The sequence below is a fragment of the Cibotium barometz genome, chromosome 32, assembly GCF_041138505.1.
Source record: "Cibotium barometz isolate CiBa-2024 chromosome 32, ASM4113850v1, whole genome shotgun sequence".
Lineage (NCBI taxonomy): Eukaryota > Viridiplantae > Streptophyta > Polypodiopsida > Cyatheales > Cibotiaceae > Cibotium > Cibotium barometz.
The window spans coordinates 22,882,508-22,908,834 of record NC_141077.1 but is presented as its reverse complement, the minus strand read 5'-3'; the positions used below and the strand labels follow the sequence as shown (position 1 = coordinate 22,908,834).

The 26,327-nt window shown below is 45.4% G+C and overlaps 1 protein-coding gene across 3 annotated transcripts in view; it reads right to left on the bottom strand.

The window, feature by feature from the left end:
* Positions 1-25,826, bottom strand: part of LOC147619966 (ETO1-like protein 1) — a 37,458-nt gene extending 11,632 nt beyond the window's left edge. The window contains exons 1-5 of one of the 3 annotated variants that reach the window (XM_086772062.1): positions 24,944-25,826; positions 23,974-24,228; positions 22,138-23,856; positions 21,748-22,039; positions 21,353-21,662 (exon numbers count right to left, since the gene is read on the bottom strand). In XM_086772062.1, coding sequence (XP_086628188.1) covers positions 21,353-21,662; positions 21,748-22,039; positions 22,138-23,856; positions 23,974-24,119 — 2,467 coding nt within the window. In that variant the 5' untranslated portion in view covers positions 24,120-24,228; positions 24,944-25,826. Of the gene's footprint in view, positions 1-21,352; positions 21,663-21,747; positions 22,040-22,137; positions 23,857-23,973; positions 24,904-24,943 lie in introns of those variants that run through there. The other 2 variants (XM_086772065.1, XM_086772063.1) reach the window with 2 other exon arrangements.
* Between the last annotated feature and the right edge of the window lie 501 nt (positions 25,827-26,327).

Below are 26,327 nucleotides of genomic sequence, written 5' to 3'. Positions count from 1 at the left end.
CCGACTGGTAAAATACCAAAAGAGGTGGGAAAAATCCCAAAAAAAATATAGAAAAAAGGGGTGGCCAACCCACAATCAAGGGCCATACAAAAGGGACCAAAAGGACACCAGAAATGGGCAGAAACTGGGGATGAATGTGCTAACACAAATCTGTCACCCTTCTCAAAATAGTCCTTACCCATCTCTAGAGTAAATAAAGAGCAAGATAGAAGTAGAATAAATAAAGCAATCTTAGCTATAGAGAACTAGTCGGAAGACTAATACAAGGCAAATATTAAAAGATGTTCACAAAAGAGTTTTAAAAGACACTAATAACTTCTCACCACACCCATAAAGATTCATATTGGAAGCCAAAAAATCTTCAAGACCTTGAGCTAAGACAGTTCCATAGTACCTGATGGGGAGAAACCTGAAATTAGGGTTTACAGTTCATTCATGGGAGACATACACAGAGAAGCAAGGGAGAGAGAGAGAGAGAGTTGTGGGGATAAGTCAACTCATAAAAAGCATGAGTGTATGACTCCCCTATCACACATGTATATTGCACTAGTACACATAGTGCACTTAGTACATTAAAAGTACCAAGTGTACTATGTACTATAACTTATGGGCTTGTACACACTATAAGGGTGGGCATAACGCCTTTACCCCAACAACCTCCCACTTAAAGGCAAAGTGCCCTTAAGTAAAGGAAAAGAAAAAATCAGCATGTACATGATAATATACAAGGCCATATCAAGGCTGAAAATGGCCTCATCCAATGCCCATCAAGTGTCTGCAATGAGCAAACCGCTCCGGAGGCAAACTCTTCGTCAACAGATCAGCCGGATTGTCATCCGTGTGAATCTTAACAAGCTGAATTTGCTTGTTCTCTATCACCTCTCTGATGAAGTGATACTTCACATCCACATGCTTCGTCTTTGCATGAAAAACAGGGTTCTTTGCCAACTGAATGGCACTCTGACTGTCACAATGCAACAATGGAATATCCCCTGTATAGCCCAAATCAACCACTAACCGAGATAGCCATAATGCCTCCTTGCAAGCCTCTGTGGCTGCAATATACTCGGCCTCTGTAGTAGATAAGGCTGTGCACTTCTGCATCCTGGATATCCATGACACAGCACCTCCTGTGAATGTAAACACATAACCGGTAGTAGACTTCCGGTTATCTGGATGACCGGCATAATCCGAATCCGTGTAACCATGCACTAATGCATCCTGTTTGCCAAAGCAAATGCACAAATCCTGTGTGCCCTTCAGGTATCTCATGACACCTTTCACTGCTTCCCAATGCTTCTTGCCAGGGTTGGCCATGTATCTAGAAACCACTCCCACTGCAAATGCAATGTCCGGCCTAGTAGCAACCATGGCATACATGAGACTGCCACAAGCTAAAGCATATGGAATCTTGGCCATATCAGCCCTGTCTCTATCCGACTGTGGGCTGTCCATAGCACTGAGTTTCACATATGGAGGCAAAGGAGTACTAGTCTTCTTCCCCCCGTCCATATTGAACCTCTGCAAGACTTTGCCAATGTATTCCTTCTGAGACAAATACAACACATGCTGATTTCTGTCCCGAAGTATCCGCATACCCAAAATGTGATTTGCATCACCCAAATCCTTCATATCAAAGGTTTCATGCAGCCTCTTCTTCAAAGCATCCATCTCTTTACGAGATTTCCCGGCAATCAACATATCATCAACATACAAAATGAGAATCAATAGACTGCCATCCAAAGCTTTTTTGGTGTACAAGCAGTGATCTATGTCACTTCTCCTGAATTTCTGAGATTTCATGAATGTATCAAATTTATGATACCATTCTCTTGGTGCCTGTTTGAGCCCATAAAGACTCTTTTTCAGCTTGCATACAAGCTTCTCCTTTCCACTCTCTGCATAACCCTCTGGCTGCTGCATATATATCTCCTCATGGAGATCACCGTGAAGAAAAGCAGTCTTCACATCCATCTGAATCAAGTCCAGATCATCATGCGCAACCAAAGCCAACACAGCTCTAAGTGTGGTCATTTTGACCACTGGAGAGAAGATCTCCTCAAAGTCCACACCATATTCCTGCTTGAAGCCCTTAGCCACTAACCTGGCTTTGTATCTTGGCTTAGCATCTGATGCAACTTTGAGCCTGTATACCCACTTGCATGGCAAAACCTTCTTGCCTGCAGGTAAATGCACCAACTTCCAAGTTCCATTTTTGTGCAGAGAATCCATCTCTGACTTCATGGCACACTCCCATAGAGCTTTGTCTGCCCTCTGTAAAGCCTCTTTATAACATGAGGGCTCCCCACAGTCAGTGAGCATCAAGTAGTCAACCCCTGGAACAAACCTGTCAGGGACTCTGGAGGGTCTAGTGGACCTCCGTACCCAATGACCATCATTTGCAGGTTGCTGTCCAGCCTGCATATCACCCATTGGTGGCTCCTGTTCCATGCCATAAGGCTGAAAAATCATGCCCGGTATCTCCTCTAACTGTGGTATATCCATAGGGATATCTTCTGCCATATCTGGCTGTCCATTTGGACCATTTTCAGCACCATTTAAGGGCTGGTTTTCCTGCTGTAATGGCTGATTTACAGCCCTTTGTTGTTGTCCATGATGTCCATCATCATCAAAGATGACTCTGCCAGGCTCCTGTTGCCTTGCAGGCTCCTTATACATGCATGTTTCATCAAAAATGACATCATTGCTGCGTATGATCTTTCTATTCATGGGATCCCAAAGTCTATACCCCATTTCACCTCTGTCACCATATCCTAGGAATATGCATTTATGAGACTTAGGATCAAGTTTGGTGCGCATTTCCCTGCGTATGTGCACGTACGCAACGCAACCAAACACTCTCAAGTGCTTGTATGACGGAGGCTTCCCTGTCCATACTTCTTCTGGCACTTTCCCACCAAGCCTCGTGTTAGGTGACCTGTTTATAAGGTGAACGGCTGTCATAACAGCTTCAGCCCAAAAACCATGAGGTAATGCAGCATGTGACAACATAGAACGGACCTTCTCCTGTATGGTCCTGTTCATCCTCTCTGCTGTCCCGTTTTGTGGAGGATCATAAGGAGTAGAGAGCTCCCTCTTGATGCCTTTAGCATCACAAAAGTCCTGAAACTGTTTGGACATGTACTCTCCACCATTGTCGGAACGCAAAGCCTTCAGTGTTTTGCCAGTTTGATTCTCAACAAGAGCAACAAACTTCTGAAACACTGAGAATGTATCACTCTTCAAGCGAAGAGGATAGACCCACACCTTGCGTGTGGCATCATCAATAAAAGACACAAAATATTTTGCCCCTCCCAAAGAAAGCTGAGGCATCTCACATACATCTGTATGCACAAGCTCTAACTGAGCATCTTTCTGTCCAAGAGCTTTCTTGTGGGGGCACTGTAGTTGCCTACCATATATACAATGCTCACAAAACTGGAAACTTGAAAACTTTAGAGAAGGCAAGTAACCCAAACGAGACAATTGCTCCATTCCCTTGACACTCATGTGTCCCAACCGGCTATGCCACATAGAAATTTCCGGCAGCTCGGTTGCATTTACATTAGCATGGTGACAAACACCTGCATGCATGAAGTAAAGAGTGTCCACCTTAGAGCCTCTGGCAACAACCAGTGAGCCCTTACTAATCTTCCACTTTCCACTACCAAATGTGGTAACATAATCAGCATCATCAAGCTGTCCAGTAGAAAGCAGATTCTTTTTGATCTCAGGCACATGCCTGACATCATGGAGCATAAGCTGTGAGCCATCTGAAAATACAAGCCTCACATCACCTCTGCCAAGTATCTTGCATGCATGGTTATCACCCAAATAAACAACTCCTTCATTGCCAGCAGTGTACCTGACAAACAAGTCTCTGCAACCTGTGACATGAAAGGAGGCACCTGAATCAATGATCCATGAGTGCATACCATGACCACCTGTAAGAAGTGAATGGGCATCAAGTGAAGACGTAAAGAGGACCTCATCCTCACTGCCACCTGCATGTGACACATTGATTTCTTCGATCTTGACTCCACTTTTGCCCTTTGGCTTTACATCTTTGGCTTCATCCTTCTCTTTGTCTTTGCCTTTTCCCTTACCAGTTGATGGGGAGAAACCTTTTGATCATTTTTCCATTTGTAGCATTGCTTTTTGATGTGTCCCTTCTTGCCACAATAATGGCATTCCAAATCCTTTTTGGAGCGAGACTTGCTCCTTCCCCTTTCTTGGCTTTTCCCCCTTTGCTGGGATCTCCCACGTGCATTCATTGCATTAGACTTGCCAACAGAGTTGTTTTTCCTGTTCATCTCTTCTTGAAGAAGAGCACCCTCAACATCTGCATATGACAGCATAGCATTCGAATTGCTAGTGGCTGTCCTGAATGTGTCCCAACTCTCTGGCAAAGTGCATAACAAAAAGGTGGCTTTGAACTCATCGTCCATCGCCAACTTTTGATTGATAACCTGGCTGACAATACCATTAAACTCATTTAAATGGGCTGTCATAGACGCCCCTTCCTTCATCTGAAGACCTATGAGTTTCTTCAACCAATACACTTTGCTTGAGGCACTTTGTTGGGCATACAAGTCCTGCAATCTCTGCCACATTCCCCAAGCTGTCTTCTCTTCACGAATGCTGAAAAGTAATGAGTCTGACACAGACAACATGATAGTAGATCTTGCCAGCTCATCCATATCTTCCCACTCTTCAGCTGTAAGAGAAGCGGGCATCACACCCCTTTCTTTGATAGGCTTGTGCTGCTTTTTCTGAAGCAACACATTGTAGCACTGGGTTTGCCAAATATCATAATTCTGCGAGCCTTCAAGCTTCTTGATGTGAAGCAATGAAGAGCTCTCACCTGTGGTTGCCATAACAAAATGCAACCTTTAATGCCTGACTCCCTGCAAATGTGCAAACACTGCACCCAAGATGTGCAAACACTGCACCCAAAGCACACAAAGTGCTTACAAATGTTCTCCCAAGCTTTATCTCCCACTGCGGAAGCAAGAATGCAACTTTTCTCCCACTTTTTGTGATGAAAACACCAAAATCTGGTTGCTGCAGATTTTGGACAGCACCTTGAATGTGCTCTTTTGCCCTTCCAAAGTACTGTACAGCAGTACCAAGTGCTCACCAATGATGTACCAAACCTGTCCCGGCAATTTCAGCAGCTGAATTTGAACCTTTTGATCACTCAAAACAGTGTACAGCCATGCCAGAACATGCACAAAGCTGTGCCAAATCTGTACCAACAGGTACAATAGCAATAAATGCTCTCGTGGCTGTCCAAATGAGTGAAAATCAGACTTTTACAGTCACGAACACTGCATACAACAGTCCCGAACAGAAATTGGGCAAAAGCCCCTTGACTGCAAGCTGATTTTTGAGGATTCAAGGCATAAATGGCTTGCCTGCTGCTTTGCCAAGCTCAACAAGCATACGAACTTGAAAAGCCCCTTGATTTGAGATCAATTTCTGATCATGCATGGTACATTGGCGCACATGAAGGCATCCAGAGTGTTCACGATGCTTCCCCCTGGCCACATATACATCAAATACATGAAAGCCCCTTGATTTACAGGCACATTGAGTGCTTGTAAGGCATCAGCACATTATCCACAGCATCAAATGCGATTGCCTGCATGCAAATCAACCAAATCGGCACAAAAGCCCCTTGATTTGCACTGCAAATTGCTGCAATTTGCTGCAATTTTGCCCAAATGTGCGATTTTTCACATCATACAGCATGTATGAGTGCTTAATTGCACAATTACATCAAAAGCCCCAAATTTCGACATCCAATTTCCTGCAAATTGATCCTGATTTGACCAATTTCCTGCAAATTGATCCTGATTTGACCAATTTCCTGCAAATTTATCCTGATTGTGACCAATGTCACCCAATTTTGCCAATTTTGCTCAAAAATTGAGCAATTGGGCACTTGTACCTGCTCAATTGCTTGAATTGATAAGAAATTCGCAAAATTGAAGCAAAAATACCTCTGAAATTTCTGATTTTTCTGAGTTTCTTGACTTGCAGGTTGAGACGGAGGCGGTGGTGGCGGCGACTTCGATGCTGGGTAGTTTCTGAAGCAGCTGGGCAGCCCCACCTGGCTGTGGGCAGCCAGTTGTGCTGGTTGGGCAGCCTGGGCAGCCACGTAGGCTGGCTGGCCAGCCCCTTAGAGGTGGTATCGGCAGGCGACGGCAAGTTGATGGGGCCTTCAAGCGTACCCCTTCCACTCCGACTGTGAGATGCCTGTTCCGCCTAGCGCCCAGCTGACGACTTGCAGTCGATGGCTCTATCCGCCTTGTGGCCAGCGTTACACGGCGCCACAGGGAAGCGATGCACGACACTTGACTCTTTTTGCTGCCCGTTGCTTTGCCCGTCGATTCCAGCGCCACGCCTTGTGAGCGTACGTTCTTTGTGTCCTTGGCTTCTTCGCTCGCCTAGAGCCAGCCTACACACCTGAAGTCGACAGGCTCCTGCTGCTGCACTACTGCCGGGATGCCTCTGAACTGCGCTAGTGAGTAGCTGCAGCTTGCTTGACTTGCATGGGCAACCATTCGCCTTCTACTCCAGTTGGCCAGGCGTCTAACGTTCAACACGCAGCCAGACAGCACACGCCTACAGCACACGCTTAATTTCTCCACGTAACCAGTTGATGGGGCTGAATACGACCAGAAATCAGCAAGGAGAAGAGGGAGGGACCACTAGGCTCTGATACCAGTTGATGGGGAGAAACCTGAAATTAGGGTTTACAGTTCATTCATGGGAGACATACACAGAGAAGCAAGGGAGAGAGAGAGAGAGAGTTGTGGGGATAAGTCAACTCATAAAAAGCATGAGTGTATGACTCCCCTATCACACATGTATATTGCACTAGTACACATAGTGCACTTAGTACATTAAAAGTACTAAGTGTACTATGTACTATAACTTATGGGCTTGTACACACTATAAGGGTGGGCATAACGCCTTTACCCCAACAGTACCAAGGCTTGTCTTCTGCTTCTATCTCCTTGTTTGACTCTGGCTTAGGTTTATCCTCAATTGGTTGCTCCTGTTCTGTATTTTGACTCTGCTTTACTTCTTTCGGTTGCTTCACCCAAAGTTTATCACAGTGTGCCTGGTCTTGCTTTCCTCTAGGAGTCTGCTTCCTTCTTTTAGATGTGACCTCTTGTGTGTCTGTGCTTGGGTTATATAGGGGAACCCAAAAGACGAGTCTGAAGATACTTCAACTATCCCTTGTACCCTGGATCTTTTAGGATCTGACAAAATTTCAATGGTGCACATTTCATCATACCCAATGAGTTTTAATATAAGTGATTTGCTCCTTTTTCACACAATGTTGAGTGATAAAAATTACAATGAATAGTGAAGCCAACTTGATCTTCATGTGAACACTCCTTTTATGTAGCAGTTGACTTCCACCAAAATAGAAAAGCAAATCTTGTGGGAGCTGCCTCTACCACCGCATAAGCTGGCTCATTCGAGTTATGGATTGAGAGTCGTGCTGATTCACCGTGTCCTAGTTGTGTATAGGACGAGGGCGTAACAGTTCATGCCGCCAAACTCTGCAGACTCGCACGTTGGGCTGCGAATTAAAGCCTCCAAGTATGCGATGCCCGTATACTGTAGTTAAGAGTTGATATTCACAAAGATGGGTTAGCTCTGTAATCAGCGCATCATAAGGTTAACTTTGATCATGGCACAGTTGTCAATGTCCTCTGGTAACAAGAAAATATCCGACCATAGCTGTTTTTCAAGCTCACAGTTCATCTACTATGGCTACTCTTAAATAGAAACCTTGCTTAATGACATAGATTATGATATGATTAAGTTAATCTCAGGCATTAATCGAAGAGATTTAGTTAAGCATCATTAGGAACGTCCTTGTATTAGGCATAACCTCATAGATACTTAATCTCTCACTTCATTAACTCTCATATCTTATCATACTAAGCAAGCTTCCTCATTAATATAGACACTAGTCTTCACTTTGTGATTATCTCATAAGATAATACCTCTATTAGCAATGCTTCTATTCCCAAGTAGGTTGAGAGAAGGTAGACATTTGATGAGCTTTGAGCTTCTTCTATGAGTTGCACTCCTTTAAGACTTTTTTGCTCCTTTGAAATCTCTCCAAAGCCTCAGACCTCCTTTGCAATGTCTCCAAGATGTAGCTCCTTCCCCCTTTGTCAAGCTCTAAAAACCTTTAGCTCTTTCAAAAATGATTTAACTCTCTTAATCTCCCCTCTCCGCTTGAAATGCCTTTCCATTAATCACTCGCGGCAAGTCCCTCTTAATGAAAAGCTTAATAACCACTCAAATAGAAAGCAATGCTCCACAAAGACTTTCCATCCACCTCATGTTCATCTTATGCTAAACAAAAGAGGTTAATTAGCTAGTAACTCTAGTAAATTATAGAGCTTACTACTAAAACTCTCCCTCTTGCTTCTAATCACCGCACTAGTGTGCTCACGCTCAAATGCCCACTAATAACTCACTCATAAGCCTAAGCTCTGATACCATGTTGGAGAATCAACAAGATTCAATGCTCATTAATTGGAAAAACAAGCCACTACGGCACTCAAGGGAAGTGCTAAATTAATGGACAAGTGCAAATAGGTGATTGATTCATCATCACCAGGAACGAGAAACGGGAATGGAAACAAGGAAACGAGTTTTTAGGGGTGGAAACGATCGTTTCCTATGACAATATCACTTCAGAAATGAGAAACGGCCATGGAAACGGATGGGGTCTTGAAATGGAGAAATGCGTTTCTAGGGACTGAGACGGTTGTTTCCTGTGGCTATGGATTGATTAACCTAAGTGCAACACTTAATGAGCTACCTTAAGAAAATGAGTTATATAAGTGATTAGCAACATAAATGAACTCTTAAGTGGAGATATTAAGCAACATAATGACCCAAGATAAACACAAGATGTAGCCCACAAAAGACTAGGCACATTATAGTAACATGGAACACCGTTCTTCCTGTCACCAGCCTGGACATTTCCCAGTATGAAAGGAGTCTGGTGGATTCCAGGATGTCTGAATATTTGGAAAGTACAAGCTTTGGGAATGGGGGATTATCCTAGAATACAAAGGACCACACTCCTAAAATTTAGGAGAGTTCCTATTTTTGGCCCGACTCCGATGGAAATTCTGTTCGCGTCATTACATCTGGAATTGAGCAGATACCAAGAATTGGCAAAGTGCCTATGACAAAATGTCTACCAGTTGGGATATTTTTAGAGGAAAAGATTATGGAAGGACCCATCTCTTAGATTGGGACATGTGGCAAGAAAGTGGACCAAAGTGAGACAAGTGGTCTAACACTTGTTAGAAAGTGGATCAAAGTGAGACAAGTGGCCTCACACTTGTCACTTCAGCTATTGTGTGGCTCTCCACTTGTCATCGTAGCCTTCTCTTGCCATTTTAGCTCATGGGAGGCCCAAATCTATAAATTGGAGCCCTCTCTCTTCATTAATAGAGGCTCTCTTGCTACACACTAGCCTCTACCACCGTTACAGGCTGCCCTAATGATGGCTACTCTCTTTCTCTCTCTCTTGAAGGCTGCCCATGAAGAATACCGGCTGTTGGGGACTGTTTTGGAGGCTTCCATCGCAAAGAAATACTAAAGGCAAGGGTATTTAATCATTTATTATGATTTCTAGCCATTGTACTTGTTGTACTAGCCTTGGTACCTATTGTACCAACCATTGTACTTGTTGTACTTACTGTACCACCCATTGTACCGATTGTACCAACTTCTGTACTTACTATACCAACCATTGTACCTACTGTACTAGTCACTGTACATGCTGTACCAGCATTTGTACTTGTTGTACCTGCTGTACTAGCCACCGTACCGGCTATACCAACCATTGTACCTACTGTACCAACCACTGTACCGGCTCTACCAGCCATTGTAGCTGCTGTACCGACTGAATGGAGAGTTGTACTTGCTGTACCAGCTCTATTGCATGAAGACCCGTGGTTTTTGGGGAAGAGAGTGTTGTATGACCTTGCATCTAAAAGTCTTGGCAATGTATGCCCTTGCATCTTCGTAGCTTGCAAATGATAGCCATATGGTGATGACGTGACGTTGCCATTTTCTTCCGGTTTTCATTTCCGTTCCAGAACAAACCCTCGTTCCATCTGTCCGTTCCCATTCCATGTGACTATGAGGCACATAGCCCTTTTATTGAAGTGCTAATACAAGAGTCATCTAAGATGATACAAAGAGCCTTTGTGACCTCCCATTATATAGAGAGAGATTGCAAGAGGGCGCCGAAATGAATGACATCACTGATGATGAAAATGTGCCTTGAGAGCATCTAATGTAACATGCGGAAGCTTCGTGGTCGAATCGGTAACTTCAATGCTCAGAATTCAACAATCTTTCATGACGAATATAACGCACACAACTGAAGTAGATGTGCATAAAAAGAGAGAGAGAGAGAGAGAGAGAGAGAGAGAGAGAGAGGGGGGGGGGGTGGAAGAAGAGGACACAGTATTGGGTCCCAAATACCCTCTATAGGACCCCCCCACCACGAATAGTGTATTTGCTTTATTAGAATGATGTAAATCAGAAAATAAAGAGAGAATCTTGACCTGCACTTTTCACCTTGATTGAAGCTTTACCCTTGGCTGTCCTGGCCCTTGGAAGCAGCAATGCCTTGTGAATTATGAGATGATGGACTGAATTCATGGCTGGGCTTTTAATACTCTCCTCTAGCCCTGGTCGGCCAGCATAAACAAGTCGGCCAGTAGCATAAATGCACACGACCAGCAAAAATAGCAAATAAATGCCAAAAAATCCCATCATTTTCACACTTGTCATGGCCGACCACCCCAGGCAAACCTGCTGGTTGCTGGGCAGCCCCTGGGCTGGCTGCATGGGATGTCCCACAGCTGGCCGACAGCCTCTCTAGGGCCAAGTCGGCTGGCTGTCCAGTGGCCATAGGGCTGGCCGACAGCCCCTCTTGCCCAAGCCAAGGCTGGTGGGCGCAGCCTGGGGCCCTCTTGGCCCCTTGGGGGTGTTTCTACACCTCCCCCATGCCCACAACAAGAGCACAAGTCTCTGCCTTGGGGTAGCTTATGGGCTGGCCTCTTCTCTACATGCACCTATAGATGTCCGGCACCTGGTCGTAGACCAGATACACAAATCACCTGACATCATTCCAGAGGGAGACTCACAGTACACACTGGCACTGCTTTAAGTGCAAGACAACGCACACCTGACCTTGGACTGATAGAGTGGAACCTTGGCTGACTTGTCTGGACTGGGCTCACATGGGACCAGGTTCCACTCTAGGTCCTCCACCTTCTTGTTCAGATATGTCCACGTGGCATCCGAGTGCGTGATGCACGTGACATCCCCTTCTGCTTAACTTGCCGGAGCCTCCAAATAGTCCGTCAATAAAGCCAGATAGCCGTCGAAGAACTCTTTGTCAAGCCATACCGCTTTGTGGGTCCCTCGGTGTCCTGAAACTTCATAACGGAGAGGCGTTTCTTCACGCATCGGCTACAAACATGCTTTTTTTAACCTCTACTATACGTGGGTCACTAATAAGGGACCAAAAAACGTTAAAAATTTGCACAAGCACTCCCGCGTGCTCGATCATGAGCTTGGCATTATGGCTTCATACAAGATCTTGATCATCGTGACACCAAACCCCTCTACCTATCTCTCTACTCAAAGCGGGGCCATCAGCTGCCTGCTCTTGATAGCATTTCTCTGCTACCATTATCAAATAGAATGACAACATGTTGCCCTCCCACATAGCCGTAGCATTTAATAAATCATCACCGAGTGTCAGAAAGGGAGCGAGAGAGCCGAGAGGAATCCTCTTCTTCAGCCTTGGAGATCCCACTTGCCTCAACTAAGTACGGACTACAAGCCTTGCCGCAAACTCCGATACTCATCCTCAAGACAAGCCACGTACTCCCACCAAGGAACTATGGTGTTCTAGGTACAACATGAGCATATGAAAGCACTCAATGCATCCAAACAATACATCCACTGAGTACTTCCCACATATGTCTCATGGCCATCCCGCAGGAGTCACACCCAGTGGTGCATTCATGAACATAATAAAGTACTTGATGTATCATACCAACATGCATCACACCACACAATGCAAAGTATTACCCAATGTTTTCTCAATGGTACCAGGATCCAATGGCACCAGAATACAAAAATACCTCAAAAAGTGTATGCATACATGCACAAATAAAGTTCAATCCATATATCCATGAACCAAACCAACTCTAGGACTGCTCGCAAGACTTATGTCCAGAGTTATCCATAGTTGCAGTTATAGTTCATGGTGCGGCCGACTGTGAACCATACCCAACTTTACCATCTCATGTGACTAGTACACAATATCATAGAAGTCTCATAAGCAGATGTACTCTCAGCCTCAGTACATTCGGGTGAATACAAAGATGTCACCAAGCGACTCCTAGATGACAATTGAGCCTGTCTATAACAAGGGAGTGGAGGTGCTACCCCCCTCTTGAGCATCAGGCAATGCTCAAGACCCCAGCTCTGCTAAACCTGAATGAGCCGTAGCAAGAGTCGGCTCCAACTCAAAGGCATCAAGATAAAGCTGCAATACCTGAGGTGAATCTGCTAAGTTACCCTCCTCCATCCACTTTGCATCCATCGGTGAATAGTTCTTGAACTTCACAAGATAGCGACGGGAAACTTTACCTTGTACCTTTCTTTCCTTATGTGCCAGTATGTGCTCGGGAATAAGAATCTCATCAAGTTCCTCCACTTCCGTCTGAGCCTCATCTGATACATCCTCAGGCACCCAAAACCTGCTTGCACTCCACCCAAGTGGTAAGCACAAGTCCCTAATGAAGCATAGTAGACCACCACTACTAAACATAGAAAGAAACTGTCTTCCGAACCCATGAAGCCTCCGTGAAGATACCACTGGTGACAAAGTGTCGAAAGCCATAGCCTTCGACCTATCTTTTGCACCATAACACTTCAATTGCTTCTTGTTCCTCGCCGACTACTTCTTGTCCTTGGTGTCTTTTCTCCTGAGCTTCATCTTTAGCTTTTGCTCTTTACCTCATATAGGCAAAGACACACAATCCTGCACTTTCTTTTCACTTTCTATATTTTGAAGCTTTTGATGTGACTCTCATGAGACAACCACAAACTCACCCCCTTGGGAAAGTTGGTGATTATCCCAACCAAAGCAACCACGGACTCGCCTACTTGAGAAAGTCGACGATGTCCTGGCAACGGAACCTTGTAAACCGGCCTCGGTCTTCAGACAAAACCAAAGGGCGGTGCAAAAACAAACTTACACACAAAACACTTCAACACCTTTGAGGACCAAGAAAAGGAAAACAAACAGGGGGAGTGCTCCTGCAAACAGTACACGAACACCAATTAGTCCCAAAACGCAGTGGCACCCCTTTCGGTATTTCTTTAATTGATTATAAGAGAGAGCTTTGATTACAATAAGGGTGGAAACTCGGCCGTCACAGTAGAACTCCTAAAGCTTGCAAAGACCCTGCATCAGGGCTTCTTGTCCATTCGGCCTCCACAAACAAGTCCAACCATTGTTCACATCGAAAGACTCTCTCACATTGAGTCCTGCATACAGAAGCTTTCTCCCATGATTAGGGCTGCCACAACCATCCATAGCCTCTCACCCTATGAACAGCATCACACCCTGACACATACAGTGCTTCTGCATCACAACACAGACTCCCAAACTGTCTCCCAAAAGAGAACTCGCATCACAGCACAGCATACCATACAGTCGACACACCTGTACCATCCCTCTCTACCTTCCAAGGGTACTATCCATCTCTGTCATGGATTCCCTCTCCCCTGTCCAATCGGTAGGTTGTACCAAACATGGAGAACCATAAACACGTTTCCTCGAGAAACCTACGACCTATTTCCACATGAAACCCTTAGGCCTTTTTCCCTTTGAAACCTTTGTCATGTTTCCATACAGAACCATTCACAGCACCATTCAACAACAGTGCCAACAACGGCATACATCTAGTTATCTGTTCCCTCATGAAACATCTAGAAACATAGAGATGCCCATAACTGTAGGTCCCTCTGTTCCTTTCCAGCAGGAAGAAAACAATCTGCTCCATGAGCATGCAGCCATGCGAGCTTGCATCACTCCCATGCCAAGAAACACATTCAAGTGACCTGTACTTGCAGCCAACCAAAACATCCCATAAACAATCTCAAAACAGTCTTGGCTGTGCGCCTCCTTCAGCCCGCTCCTTCCAAGAGAGAGAGAAAGATAGAGAGAGACTTGCTCAGCCTGCCTGTGTTCAGCCCAGCACCTCCCCTCCTGAAAGGGCCTGCAATCCTCGCCGCCTTCTAAGGGAGGGAGAGAGAGAGATAAAGAAAAGTCCTGCGCCTATAGTCCAGCCCTTGCCTGCTGCTGTCCAGCCGGACACAACGCTCCCTACTCCCCACCATTTTTCTGCAGCCAGCCGCCTGTAAACTCCCCGACCAGCCTTCCAAAGGCGTGTGGAGGCCCCCAGCGACTCTAGCCAGAGAAGAAAGCCCCATGTGCTGTTCAGAAGGAGGCGTGTCTTTTCAGCCGCCAGCCCCTCCATAAGCATGTGTGCCCCCTCAGCATGCAGTCCAGTCCTCCGTGTGCCAAGCGAAAGAGGGAGAGAGAGAGAGAACATGTGCTGTCGCTTCAGCCCACCAGCCCTTCCAATAGAGAAAAAGCACACCCTTCAGATTCAGCAGGCGCCTACCAAAAAAGCATGGGATAGAAAGAGGCGTGTCTCCCAAATTAGCTTTTGGCCCTTGGGCCACCAAAGGTTATAAAACCTTTTAAATTAAAATCTCTTTATCCCCTTCACACTTGGGGTTGTCCACACATGGGTTTCCTTTTAAACTCCAAACTGATGCCATTCACACTGTCCACCATGTCCCTGTGCACACCTGCATACTGTCCAGAGAAAAACACAGGGTCGTGACAAATGCTCAGCTTCAATCAAAAGGTAACTGTGCACTTATGTACAGATATGTCCACATGGTGCCCTAGGGCAGCAGGTGAGCACGACATTCGATGATGTTGGCCGGTGTCTGATTTGTCGGAAGGTGAAGTAGTCACATGGTAAGACACCTACTTTTCTTGTGCCTTTAAAGATTCTGAGATCTAATCAATATGAACTTCATGAATAACTTGCTGCCTAGTTCTGAAAGCAGAGCACTTAGTGTTGACTGTTGTAAACAGGTTGTAAACAGGTTACCTATTCCTGGAGAGCGGAACAGCCAGTGGTTGACCATTGTAGACAGGTTAAGAAACTTGGTCAAATTGAAACCTACAGATCCAGAAGGGAAAATGGTCATTTTTATATCTTTAGGGAGGATCTTTTGTGTCTTTTGGGCACACAAAGTGTGGAGTCTTGGGAAATTAGGGTTAGCGTTAGGCTTAAGGGGGCTAGCTGTGAAGGGAGCCTCCTTACCCTGTCTTTTTGTATTTAAAAATCCCTTATGAATGAAAGAAGACACACATGGTATTTGCTTCACTTTTCTCTTGTTTCTCTTACATTCTGTGCGAAGTTTTGTTTAGCTCTTCATTACCTAGTGTTAATCTCAATTAGTGTTTCTTTTTGTCATCTACAGATGTAGAACAAAATCTGGTTAATCACGGTGGGTTGGAGGGAATTCCATCTTCCCCCCACCCCTACTTCTCTCACCCTTGTTCCTCAAAATTGTTCCTCACAAGGCCCCCCTGTTCTTCCACCTTGTTCTCCCCTCCCCCACTTCTTGCAATGGTTTTTTCCAAACATCCACCCTCACCACATGTTTTTGTTGCTACCTCTGGACGCCTGCCGATTTTCTGCCCATCAGCTATTGTGCTACTACAGAGGCTGTTTTTGCCCATCACCTCTAAACAAGATCCAAGGGGTGCCTTATTTTGTCTCTTTGAAGACAAGCACCACCAGTCGCTGCAGATATAGAACCCTTGGCCACTGTCGTTGAGGTTGCCATTCAGGCTCCTGGCTCCTTCCACCTTCAAGCACCCCGCATCATCTGCGCTGCTGCCACCGACAGGCCTGCTTGTGAATCCTGGCTATGCTGCTGCAGCCAGAGCAATGCGCGACACTCCTCTGTGCCCCGTCTCCAACGAAGTCGCCAACATTGGCCTAGTACCGCCTGCAAACAGCGAAATAACGTAAGAAGAAAAACATCCCTAACCCTAAACCTTACCTCCCCCTTCCTTTTTTCTCTTCCAAAAATTAAAATAACCCCAAATGCCTACTCCCTTTACTCAATTTTAAAACTTCCCCCCCTTCCCTCCCACTTTTGATTAATTAACCCCTCACCCAAACTTCCCCGCCACCCCCTCCCTTTACTTTTTGAAAAATTAAACCCTCCCCCCTTACACCCCTTTTTTTTTCTTAGAACCCTCTTCCCCTTTATCTTATGGGTGCATATTGGAGTTTGTGGATTAGCATGGTGGTTGCATGTGGCACACTTGGCCTATATTGTAGGTGCAAGTGTCACATGCGGAAGGTCTGGGAATCTTCTTTCAGCGCTAAACACCATCCTGGAACAACTTGATGCAAAACACAAGCAAGAGAGATGGAGAGGAGAGAGAGAGATAGCTGAGTTTCAGTATATTCATATAGCACAAAAATCTTGGCCAGCCTTTGGCTACCATCAAAAGGTGGTAAACAGTTAGTCTACAATCTGGTCTATTGACCCTACTCCCTAATGGAGTGAGTGAGTCTAAACAATGAGCAAGCCATGCCTTATATTGGCCTTGAATCCCTTACAGACTGGCCGATAGCAGGTCCTAGACAAATATTCAATCATTCGCTGCAGCGGACAGAGACATATTCCCTTCTTGAACTGGCCGACAGCCTCCTAAGTCCTCCACAAGGTCTTCCTCCCATACTAGCAGCACAAGCTCCTGTGTCTGGTCCAAAACTGGTTCTTTATCTCTTGCCCTTCAAGGATCAGCCCTAGGATTAGCATGTACATGTGCATGCTGACATCCCCCTTTGCTAAACTTGATGACGGGATTCCAACTTCTATTCTTGGATGACTGTCATCATCCCTTTCTCTCTTCCTGGAGTCCCAAACCTGTCATCCTTCCCTTCTTGGCAACCTTTTCACTAAAAACCTCCACATCCAACTCCAAATCTGATGAAGATCTATGCATCTGTTCCATCTTGTCCCCTATCCCTTCATCCCCTACACCTGAACACTTTCTCTAGTCTTCTTTTCCTGAGTACTGAGTCTCGCACTCTCACTCCACCCTTTGGAGGATCATCCTCCCTTGGAACCGTTGCCTGAAAGCCTTTCCTAGTATGCCCCAAGTGGCACCCCACTCACAGGACTGCCATTCCCCTTAGATCTTGTGGAACACCACCAACCAACCCTCTAGGGAACTTCTTCCATGTCTTGTATTGCTCTCCTTGGACTGTGCACCTTCATCTAGGACACCATCAGTGTTTAGCCTTGTTGAGCCTAATGCTCTGATACCGATGTCACATGCAGAAGCTCTGGGAGTCTTCTTTCAACCCTAAACACCATCTTGGAACAACCTGATGCAAAACGCAAGCAAGAGAGATCAAGAGAAGAGAGAGAGATAGCTGAGTTTCAGTATATTCAAATAGTACAAAAAGTTGTACCAGTCTTGGCCAGCCTTTGGCTGCCATCAAAAGGTGGTAAACACCTAGTCTACAATCTAGTCTATTGAACCTACTCCCTAATGGAGTGAGTGAGTCTAAACAATGAGCAAGTCATGCCTTATATAGGCCTTGAATCCATTATGGACTGGCCGCCTGGACAAATATTCAATCATTTGCTGCAGCTGGCAGAGACATATTCCCTTCTTGAATTGGCCGCGACAGCCTCCTGAGTCCTCCACAAGGTCTTCCTGCTCATACTAGCACCACAAGCTCCTGTGTCTGGTCCAAAACTAGTTCTTTATCTGTTGCCCTTCAAGGATCAGCCCTGGGATTAGCATGTACATGTGCATGCACATCACAGTAAGCTTGCCATGGTTGAGGCTTGTTCAACCCATTGTATTTTTGGCTTTCACCAAGGACGGTGCAACATTTAGGTCACAGAATATTTGTAGATGGCCTAGGGAAAATAGTCATTTCTTTATCTTTAGGGTGGATCTTTTGTGTCTTTTGGGCGGACAAAGTGTGGGGATTTGGGCATTTAGGGTTAGGGTTAGGGTTTAGGAAGGCTAGGGATGAAAGGAGCCTCCTAGCCCTATCTTTTTGTACAAAAACCCTTGATTGGAATGGAATACACACACATGGTTTTGGCTTATTTCAGTCCCTATTGTTTAAGCTCCACAGCTACGTGTGTGATTAGCAATTCATTAGCCTTTTCTAAATCTTGTTTCGAAAGCTTACTTATATTATCTACAGCTATGTAGATCAAACAAGTGCTGAAGATAAGACGACAAAGCAAATCGTGACAAAGATTTTGAGGAGACTTGCAGTGGAAAAAACAGCAGTTGCCATTTGGATGCACTAAAGACAACTCTCAATGCATAAATCTTTGTAAATTTGAAGGTTTTCTAGATCCAGACCACATGTTGACATCAACATCAAGCCTCAGATGCAAGTGCCAAGACTGGCTGAGGCCATGAACAAGGTAGCTATACGGATATAAAGACCATTGTAAGCCTTTTTAAAAAGGGTACAGGGCTGTTGAAAGACTAAAAATGAGGGCTTGCACATGGTAGTTTCGGTGCAACCCAATGATAGATTAACCAGTGCCTAGAGGCAACAGGCCTATGCAATCGAGCAAGCCAGAAACCAAGGAGCAACAGAAAACCAGCGTTTGAAACTGCACGTCTCCATTGGAAATGTGTAACAATGCTAAAGCGGGCCTTTAGCTCTGATACCATGTCAAAATACGCAGCAGAGATGATAACCAAATCTGAGACCTCAAGAGCAAGTAGAGTGCAAAAAATAGACAGCACAAGAGAAGGAGAGAGATAGGCGTGTAACTCTTCTCTATACACAAGATCCCGCAATGAAAAGATGATACAATGATGTGGGGGCCATGGGGCCATTATATATGGCCCCATAAATGCAGTCGGCCAGTGGAGAAGCAGGCCGCCAGCCTCACGACTGGGTCCCTCCAGTCGGCCAGCCAAAAAACCTCCACGACCCCAACAGAACAAGTCGGCCAGCTCCATATGCGTATGAGTGCAGTCAGCCAGCTTCTGTGTGATCCTGCCAGCATAGGGCAGCCACCCACACCATGGAAAAATGGGAAAAAATATGGGAAGTGAGGAAAAATGAGAAAACACCTATACAGGGCGGGCACACCCACAGCAGAGAAGCTCGAGTCCAATCTGGTGTTCAGCAACCAGAACAATGAACCAACCAACTTCCGATACTGCGAGGCATCAACTGGCTCACGAGGATCATTAACAGTTAACTTTGTGTTTGGATCGACGAAGTAATAGGCTTGTAATTCTCCATCCCAAAGGCCTCAAGCAACTCATGAACATACCGCTGCTGAGAGACAAAAAACCCCCTCTGGGTCTGCCAGATCTCCAATCCCAAAAAGAAGTGGAGTAAGCCTAGGTCGGTCATCTCAAACTCCTTTGACAAGGCAGCCTTCGTCATGCCAATGTGCTCCACATGATCGCCGGTGAGAATGAGATCATCCACATAAAGGATGATAATCGTAACCATGCCGCGTTCCCGAAAGAGATACAGGTTGGGATCTGCAACCGATCTTTGAAAACCAGTCCGAACAAAGAAAGAATCAATCTTTTGATTCCAAGCCCTTACAAGGCCTTATGTAACCTGTAAACCATCCCTTCTGATCCTAGAACAACAAAGCCTGGAGGCTGCTCAACATACACCTCCTCCTGCAGGTCACCATTAAGAAACACAGATTTTACATCCATCTGATACACTGGCCACCTCTGAGAAGAAGCAAGGACAAGAACGGTCCGAATCGTAGTCATCCGTACTGTCGATGCAAAGGTATCCTCGTAGTCGATGCCTGGCCGCCGCTGAGCATAACCTTCAACCACAAGTCTGGCTTTGTGTTTGTCAAGTGACCCATCTGACGCATATTTGGTCTTAAAGACCCATTTGACACCAATGACTGACCGTTTCGACGGCCTTGGTACCAACTCCCATGTTTTTTCTTCTCGATGGCATCAAGTTCCACCTGCATGGCTTTCCTCCAAGTATCCTGTGAAAGGGCTTCCTTAATGGAAGTGGGCTCCTTGTCCCGCATGATACGAGACATCAAAGCATAGTTTACCTCAAGAAGCTCCGCTGTATTGCTTTTGTCGCGGACTCTGTGCGATCTTCGAGGGCCGTCCTCTGTGGTCCACTCGGAGGGTAACTCCATGACGCCTGACTCGCGACAAGTAAACACACACAGGTGCTAGAAAAGAGAAAAATTTCCCTAGGCTCTAATGCCAAATGTACATCACTTATGACTTTGTGCTAGGGCTTACACAAATAGAGAGAGAAGAATGCAGTGAAACTCAAATACAAGCACACGCAAGTACCCCTAAATCTACTGTTTGTATTATTAGTGTACAATGCAAACGTTTACAACTGAAATTTTAAGTACAAAAATGTTATTGAAAAGGTGATCTCTGATCTCAGCCCTAACTCTACTAGTACTCGGCCAAACACCCTGTTTCCAGTCCAATCAGCCTTGAGATGGTTGCTCTTGATCGTGTTAATGTGAGATTAAAATTAGGACCAGATCCTTCTTTTTATAGGAAAAACATCCCAAGTCGGATTCAGGTCTGCCAGCCCTTTTACCCTGAAAATTTATATCAAAAATCATTCCAAATGCTTGAATATTTTGCCCCGCGGGTGTCCCATCCATGGGTGCCTTGCCTACGCACTTCTCAGCACCTATAGGACTGCTATGGCTGCAAATTAGCCCCAAAACCTGGCTGTCCAAACATAACCCACAAAAGTTGTCCACTACTTACTTGCAAGTGTGTGACGCCCATTTTCAGAGCCCCTTTTCAGAGCAACACCCAGCATTAGTTTACATAGCACACCCAACTTAACTCTGGCCATATCACTGAAAGCTTAGCAGTAAATCATGTCAATCATTAAGCTAGGGGTAGCTCTCGAAGTACACACAACATGGAAGCACCATAAGGAAGTGAGGATGACTCAAGATGACCCTGTCATTATGAAGGAGAGTATGGCTTGGCTAATCACAAGGAAACGACCCATCCACATTTCATGTAAGAAGTAGAGATTTCACAAAAAACCTTGTAAACTCATGTATTAGACTGGAAAATACTTTTAAGGAGACATGCAAGAGCAGACGGAGTGAGCCTAGTACTTGCCTGCAGCTCTATATCTGTAGGGGTATGTTCGCAAAGGATCCAACCGAGTGACCATGATCAAATCTGCCATAGACTTGTCACGTTCACAGTATTCAGATCGTTTCTCATATGCAGAAGCATTACTTCTCGCCTTCTCAATTAACTTTGTCATCTCTTCATATGCAGAAGGTCTATCATTCTTCAGGTAATACACCCGGGCAAGTCCCTGGTGTGCCCTTGTGTGGCGAATCTCAAGAGCACTAAGGTAGCAATCAGCAGCCAGATCTAGCTTGCCACAGTCCACATAAACACTACCTAAATTATTCAAAGCCTGTAGGCCAGAAAACTATACCCAGTTAGATATAAACACCATGTTTTGCAAAAATAGCCTGAGGTAGAGAGAAGTAAGCACATACCTGTCCCTTGCGAAGCCCATCTGATGGGCATTTCAGTGCTTCTTTCAGCAGTTTCACCACCTCTGTGGAAGATTCGAGATCCCGGCTTGTATCTGCTAAGGCATAGGCCTTCAAGAAGAAGGCCTCGAAAGAGCGTTGGAGATCAATGGACTCCTGTGCTTTGAGAATGGCCTCCTTACGATGCCCTGTGTCATAAAGAATCCATCCCTCATAGACAAGCTGTTCATGCTCTGTAGGAGCATTCTCCCGAGCAAGTTGAAGGCTCTTCATTGCAGATTTAGGACAGTTCAGCCTGCAAAATTATCTCACAATAGAAACCAATTCAAGTGAAAGGATTATGCCATTTATATAGCTTCATCTTAGAGTTCCAGAACATGAGTGAGAGCGCACCGCAAGAGTAGCAAGGATTGTCTGAAGAAAAGGAGAGCCTTCAAAGGATCCGACTCCAGCATTTGATGGACAACAGCAAGTGAGCCAATGTCATCCACAGAGGACCATCGGTCATACAGCTGCATCCAGCAGTCTGCAACATTCCACTGCTCAACATGTGGAGACAACAGATCAAGCAACTTCGAGGCCCGTACCCGACCTGAATACAATGTATACATTGGGTTGAGGGTGAGTAACGCACGAACATCCCTTACAGCCCCAGCGTAGTCCTGGCTGGCCAGGCAGAAATAAACCCGCAATTCAAGACAATCAGCGGTGACCTTGAAGCCAAGAATGCGATTGATTTCTATAATAGCCCCATCGATCTTTGACTCGTCCATAAGCTTTGCCGCTCTATACTTGTACGGATAAATTAAAGTTGGATCAAGTTCAGTGGCCTTGTTCAAGTCAGCCATCTTTTCTTCCTCACTGCAATAGAGGGATTTCTCAACGAACATCCACCCAATGGGTTTTTGATTGCACAATTCTGAGCTTATTATAGCAAGGGCTGCATTTCTATTACCCAGCTCATATTTGGCCCGGGCTAGACCAGCCAGAGAGTAGTTGTGACCCTCTTCAACAGCTGCTTCAAACAGCTGATGGGCATCCATAAAGAGCTTCCTTTCCAGCATTACACAGCCTAGTTGATGCAATGCCACCGCTTTCTGCCTGCCTGGAGCAGCGGATTCTCGCAGGCGCTGGAGAAACACGACACACAGGTCGGATTCTGCATGGTCTTCCATTGCTATTTGGCTCAGCAAACTGTAAAGAGCAAATGCAGCATGCATCCTCATCATAAACATCCTAGTATCAGCTCTGCTTAGCAGGCTTGCAGCTTGTGAATCTTGTAGAATGCCTGGAAGCCCTTGCAGAAGAACTTTCAAGCATGATGCAACTAGTGCCAGAGCACTCTCCTCCAAGCCATACTCCATTAGCATAACTGCATCCTGCCTACTTTGCACTAAGTTTGCCAGTGTGCGGTCACAAGCCTCTTTTATGTGCTCACAGCAAAACCTATTTGCAAATGCAAGTACTTCCAATAGTCCATCAGGCTTCAGATGAGGCAAGCTACCTGTCTTACTAAACTCATTCACTGCCCGCATTGCTTCCACTGAAACCCCATTTTGTGAAAAATCTATCCGCTTCATTTTAGACTCTGTGAAGCATCCATTGAGCATGGTGTCAAGAGGGACTGAAAGGGATGCGATCCTCTGACGACCACATAGGACTTCTTCGCTACCTATGGAAAATGTGATGATTTCATCCAAAGTGCCAACACTCAGGCAATCGTCGGCATCCATGCAATCACTACTGTCCCTGCTAAACTCAGAGTTGGCAGCACACTCATCCCCGTCTGAACTGGCTGCTCCTGCACGCCTATTTAGAAAGGAAGAGCCATCACTTAGATCCTCCCCCTTTTTCTCCACATGCAACCAAGCTGTGTACACTAGCTTCTCATGAGGAGTGCTTGCAAAACTCAAAGCTGCTCCCAGACTTCGGCGTAGCAATTTATTCTCACCAAGCCCTTTGAAAACCAAAGCCTGCAACAAACACAAACTAGCTTTATCCTGTTCTGCTGCATTCTCCAGCTCCTCATGTAATTGTGCAAGTGTTTCCACGTAGTCAAGAGGCTTGAAATGCGGTTCAACTGGCGGATCTGCCAGCTTGGAAGCCAAAGAGCTGCACAATCCACGTACACAATCTCACTAAGTGCAACAATCACATGTAGTCACTTGATCCTCAGCCAAGTCAAGCACATTAGCAGCAGACTCATCCATCACAACAAGAATAACTAACCTGTGTGGGCATTCTGAGATGCCCTCTGACTGCTTTTTGCATTTTCCTCTCTCAACTTGTAGCCAGGATTGTGGCGATTTTTCCACAGGGGAAACTGCATGAACCTGATTACCCTTGCATGAATCTGCAAGCCAAAGGCCTCTCATCTGGCTGAAAGGTGCACAAGTATACTCTCTCAATGTAAAAAGAGATTCGTCACGAATTCGGGCCGCTCCACAACACTTCAGCTAGCACCTTCTACCGTGATTTCCCCATCTACAATAGATGCAAACCTTGATTTGGGAATTTCTAAGAAAAGTAAGGGTGCATACGCCATCATTGAACCATTGAACAATGGGTGCCCTATGGGGGTGGGAAAATGCATATAGCACACACAATGCACTCGTCAACTAGTGGCCTTTACACAATAGCCTGCAAACTGCCAATGGGCAGGGCAATTGAACACCCCCCCTTCCTCTGACTGCTAGCAGGTAAGGAGCCTAAGGAAGATTAAAGGGATTGCAAACCACATTTACAAGCCATTGAACAAAGTTATGCAAATGATGAGCTACTTAATAAAGTGGGCAATGTCTCTGATGAGGAGTACAGGGGTTACACAATGGTGTCATGAGTCATAACCAGATAGTAATGCATAGATGGGACATAGACAAAATGGGCAGTAATTCTGGTGAGCAGTAGGGATATATATAATAGTGATCAATGAGCCATCAAAGAAAGTAGAGACAATTGAAGAAGCAGCAGACAGTTAACTCATGGGCCCTTCTAGCAAAGTAGGCAATTACCATAGTGTAACATTGGGAGGGCGAGTAGGACACCGATTTAAGCAACTGTTATTAAGTTCATTACCCATGGGCAATTTCCCTTTTGAGTACATTCTTAAGGAGTGTGGGTGTGTGTGTGTGTGTGTGTGTGTGTGTGTGAGAGAGAGAGAGAGAGACAGAGAGAGAGAGAGAGTGGCAAAATATTTTACCTTGCCTGTATGTGTAGATTCAAGAAATTGAAGATTAGTCAGCCTGTGATGCATGGTGGCAAGTTTTTTCAATCATCCATGGAGCCCAAGCATGGGTATTTTAGGGTTTGATGCAGAACAGAAGGTTGCTTGTGACTGCAAGAAGCTGTACAGACCATTAGGAGAGGAACACGTGGCCTTAAAGGGGGGAAGAAATCTATCTATGTGTGTGTGTGTGTGTGATATGGGCGCGCCGTACGTACACTTTGATATGGACCTTTAGATGGCCTAGTAAAGCTTGGAAGAGAGAGAGGCAGTTTTGAGTTTCGACTCAAAGACCTTGGAAACAAAAGGCGAGCGGGATTACAACGGTGAGGCTGACGAGGGTAAGCAAGAAGGCTGAGAGAAAGAGAGAGAGAGAGACAGGTGATTTTGCACACACTACAGCTGAGTTTAGAGAGAGACATACGATTTTGCAGACAAACACAGCTGGGCTTAGAGAGAGAGACGTGATTCTACACTGAATGAGAGAAACAACAGCAAAGAGAGAGAGACGGGGTAATTTTGCAGAAAAATGACAGGTAGATTGAGAGAGAGAGAGAGAGAGAGAGAGAGAGAGAGAGACAGAGACAGGTGATTTTGCAGAGAAATTCCAGCTGGACTTTAAGAGGGGGAGAGAGAGAGAGAGAGAGAGAGATGGGTCAACCGTCGAGCAGAGAAACCAGCGTGAATTTAAGGGGGAGAGAGAGAGAGAGAGAGAAGAAAGAGATGGGTTCTGCAAAATGGATCTTGAGAAGAGAGAGAGATGGATCATGGTCATGGGTTCTGCAAAATGCGCCTTGCAGAGCGAGCTAAGTGGGTCTTTAAAGAGAGAGGGGTGGAGGAAGGAGAGAGACAGATTATGCAGGCTGCAGCAGAGATCAAAGATGGGGTTTGTATTAGAGAGAGAAGAGAAGGGGTGATGAGAGAGGAGGAGTAACGCAGAGATTAGTGGTTAGAGAGAGAAGGCAGTAGAGAGAAGAGAGATGAGAGAGATGGATTTTACTTAGATTAGGGGGAGCCCAACACGAGGATTGAGAAGCTCGAGAATCCAAAATTAGTGTGTGGACAACCTGATGAACAGTGACGATGACGATGATGACGCCGCCGCCTAATCCCACAGAACAGCAGCGGTTCAATCTATTGTCTACTGAGCTACTCCACCATCCCATCGATTTATGGGTAAATACTTAAAAATTTCACAAAATGGTTTTTCATTTTCTTTTTTTTCTTGAGAGTTGGTATTGAAGTTACATGCCATCACTTTCCAATATTGGAGTGGGTACATTAGAACCCAAGAGCTACACCCCAACCTATGGTGAAACGGATGTCTCTAAAAAAAATAGTTTAGAAGACTTGTTGAGAG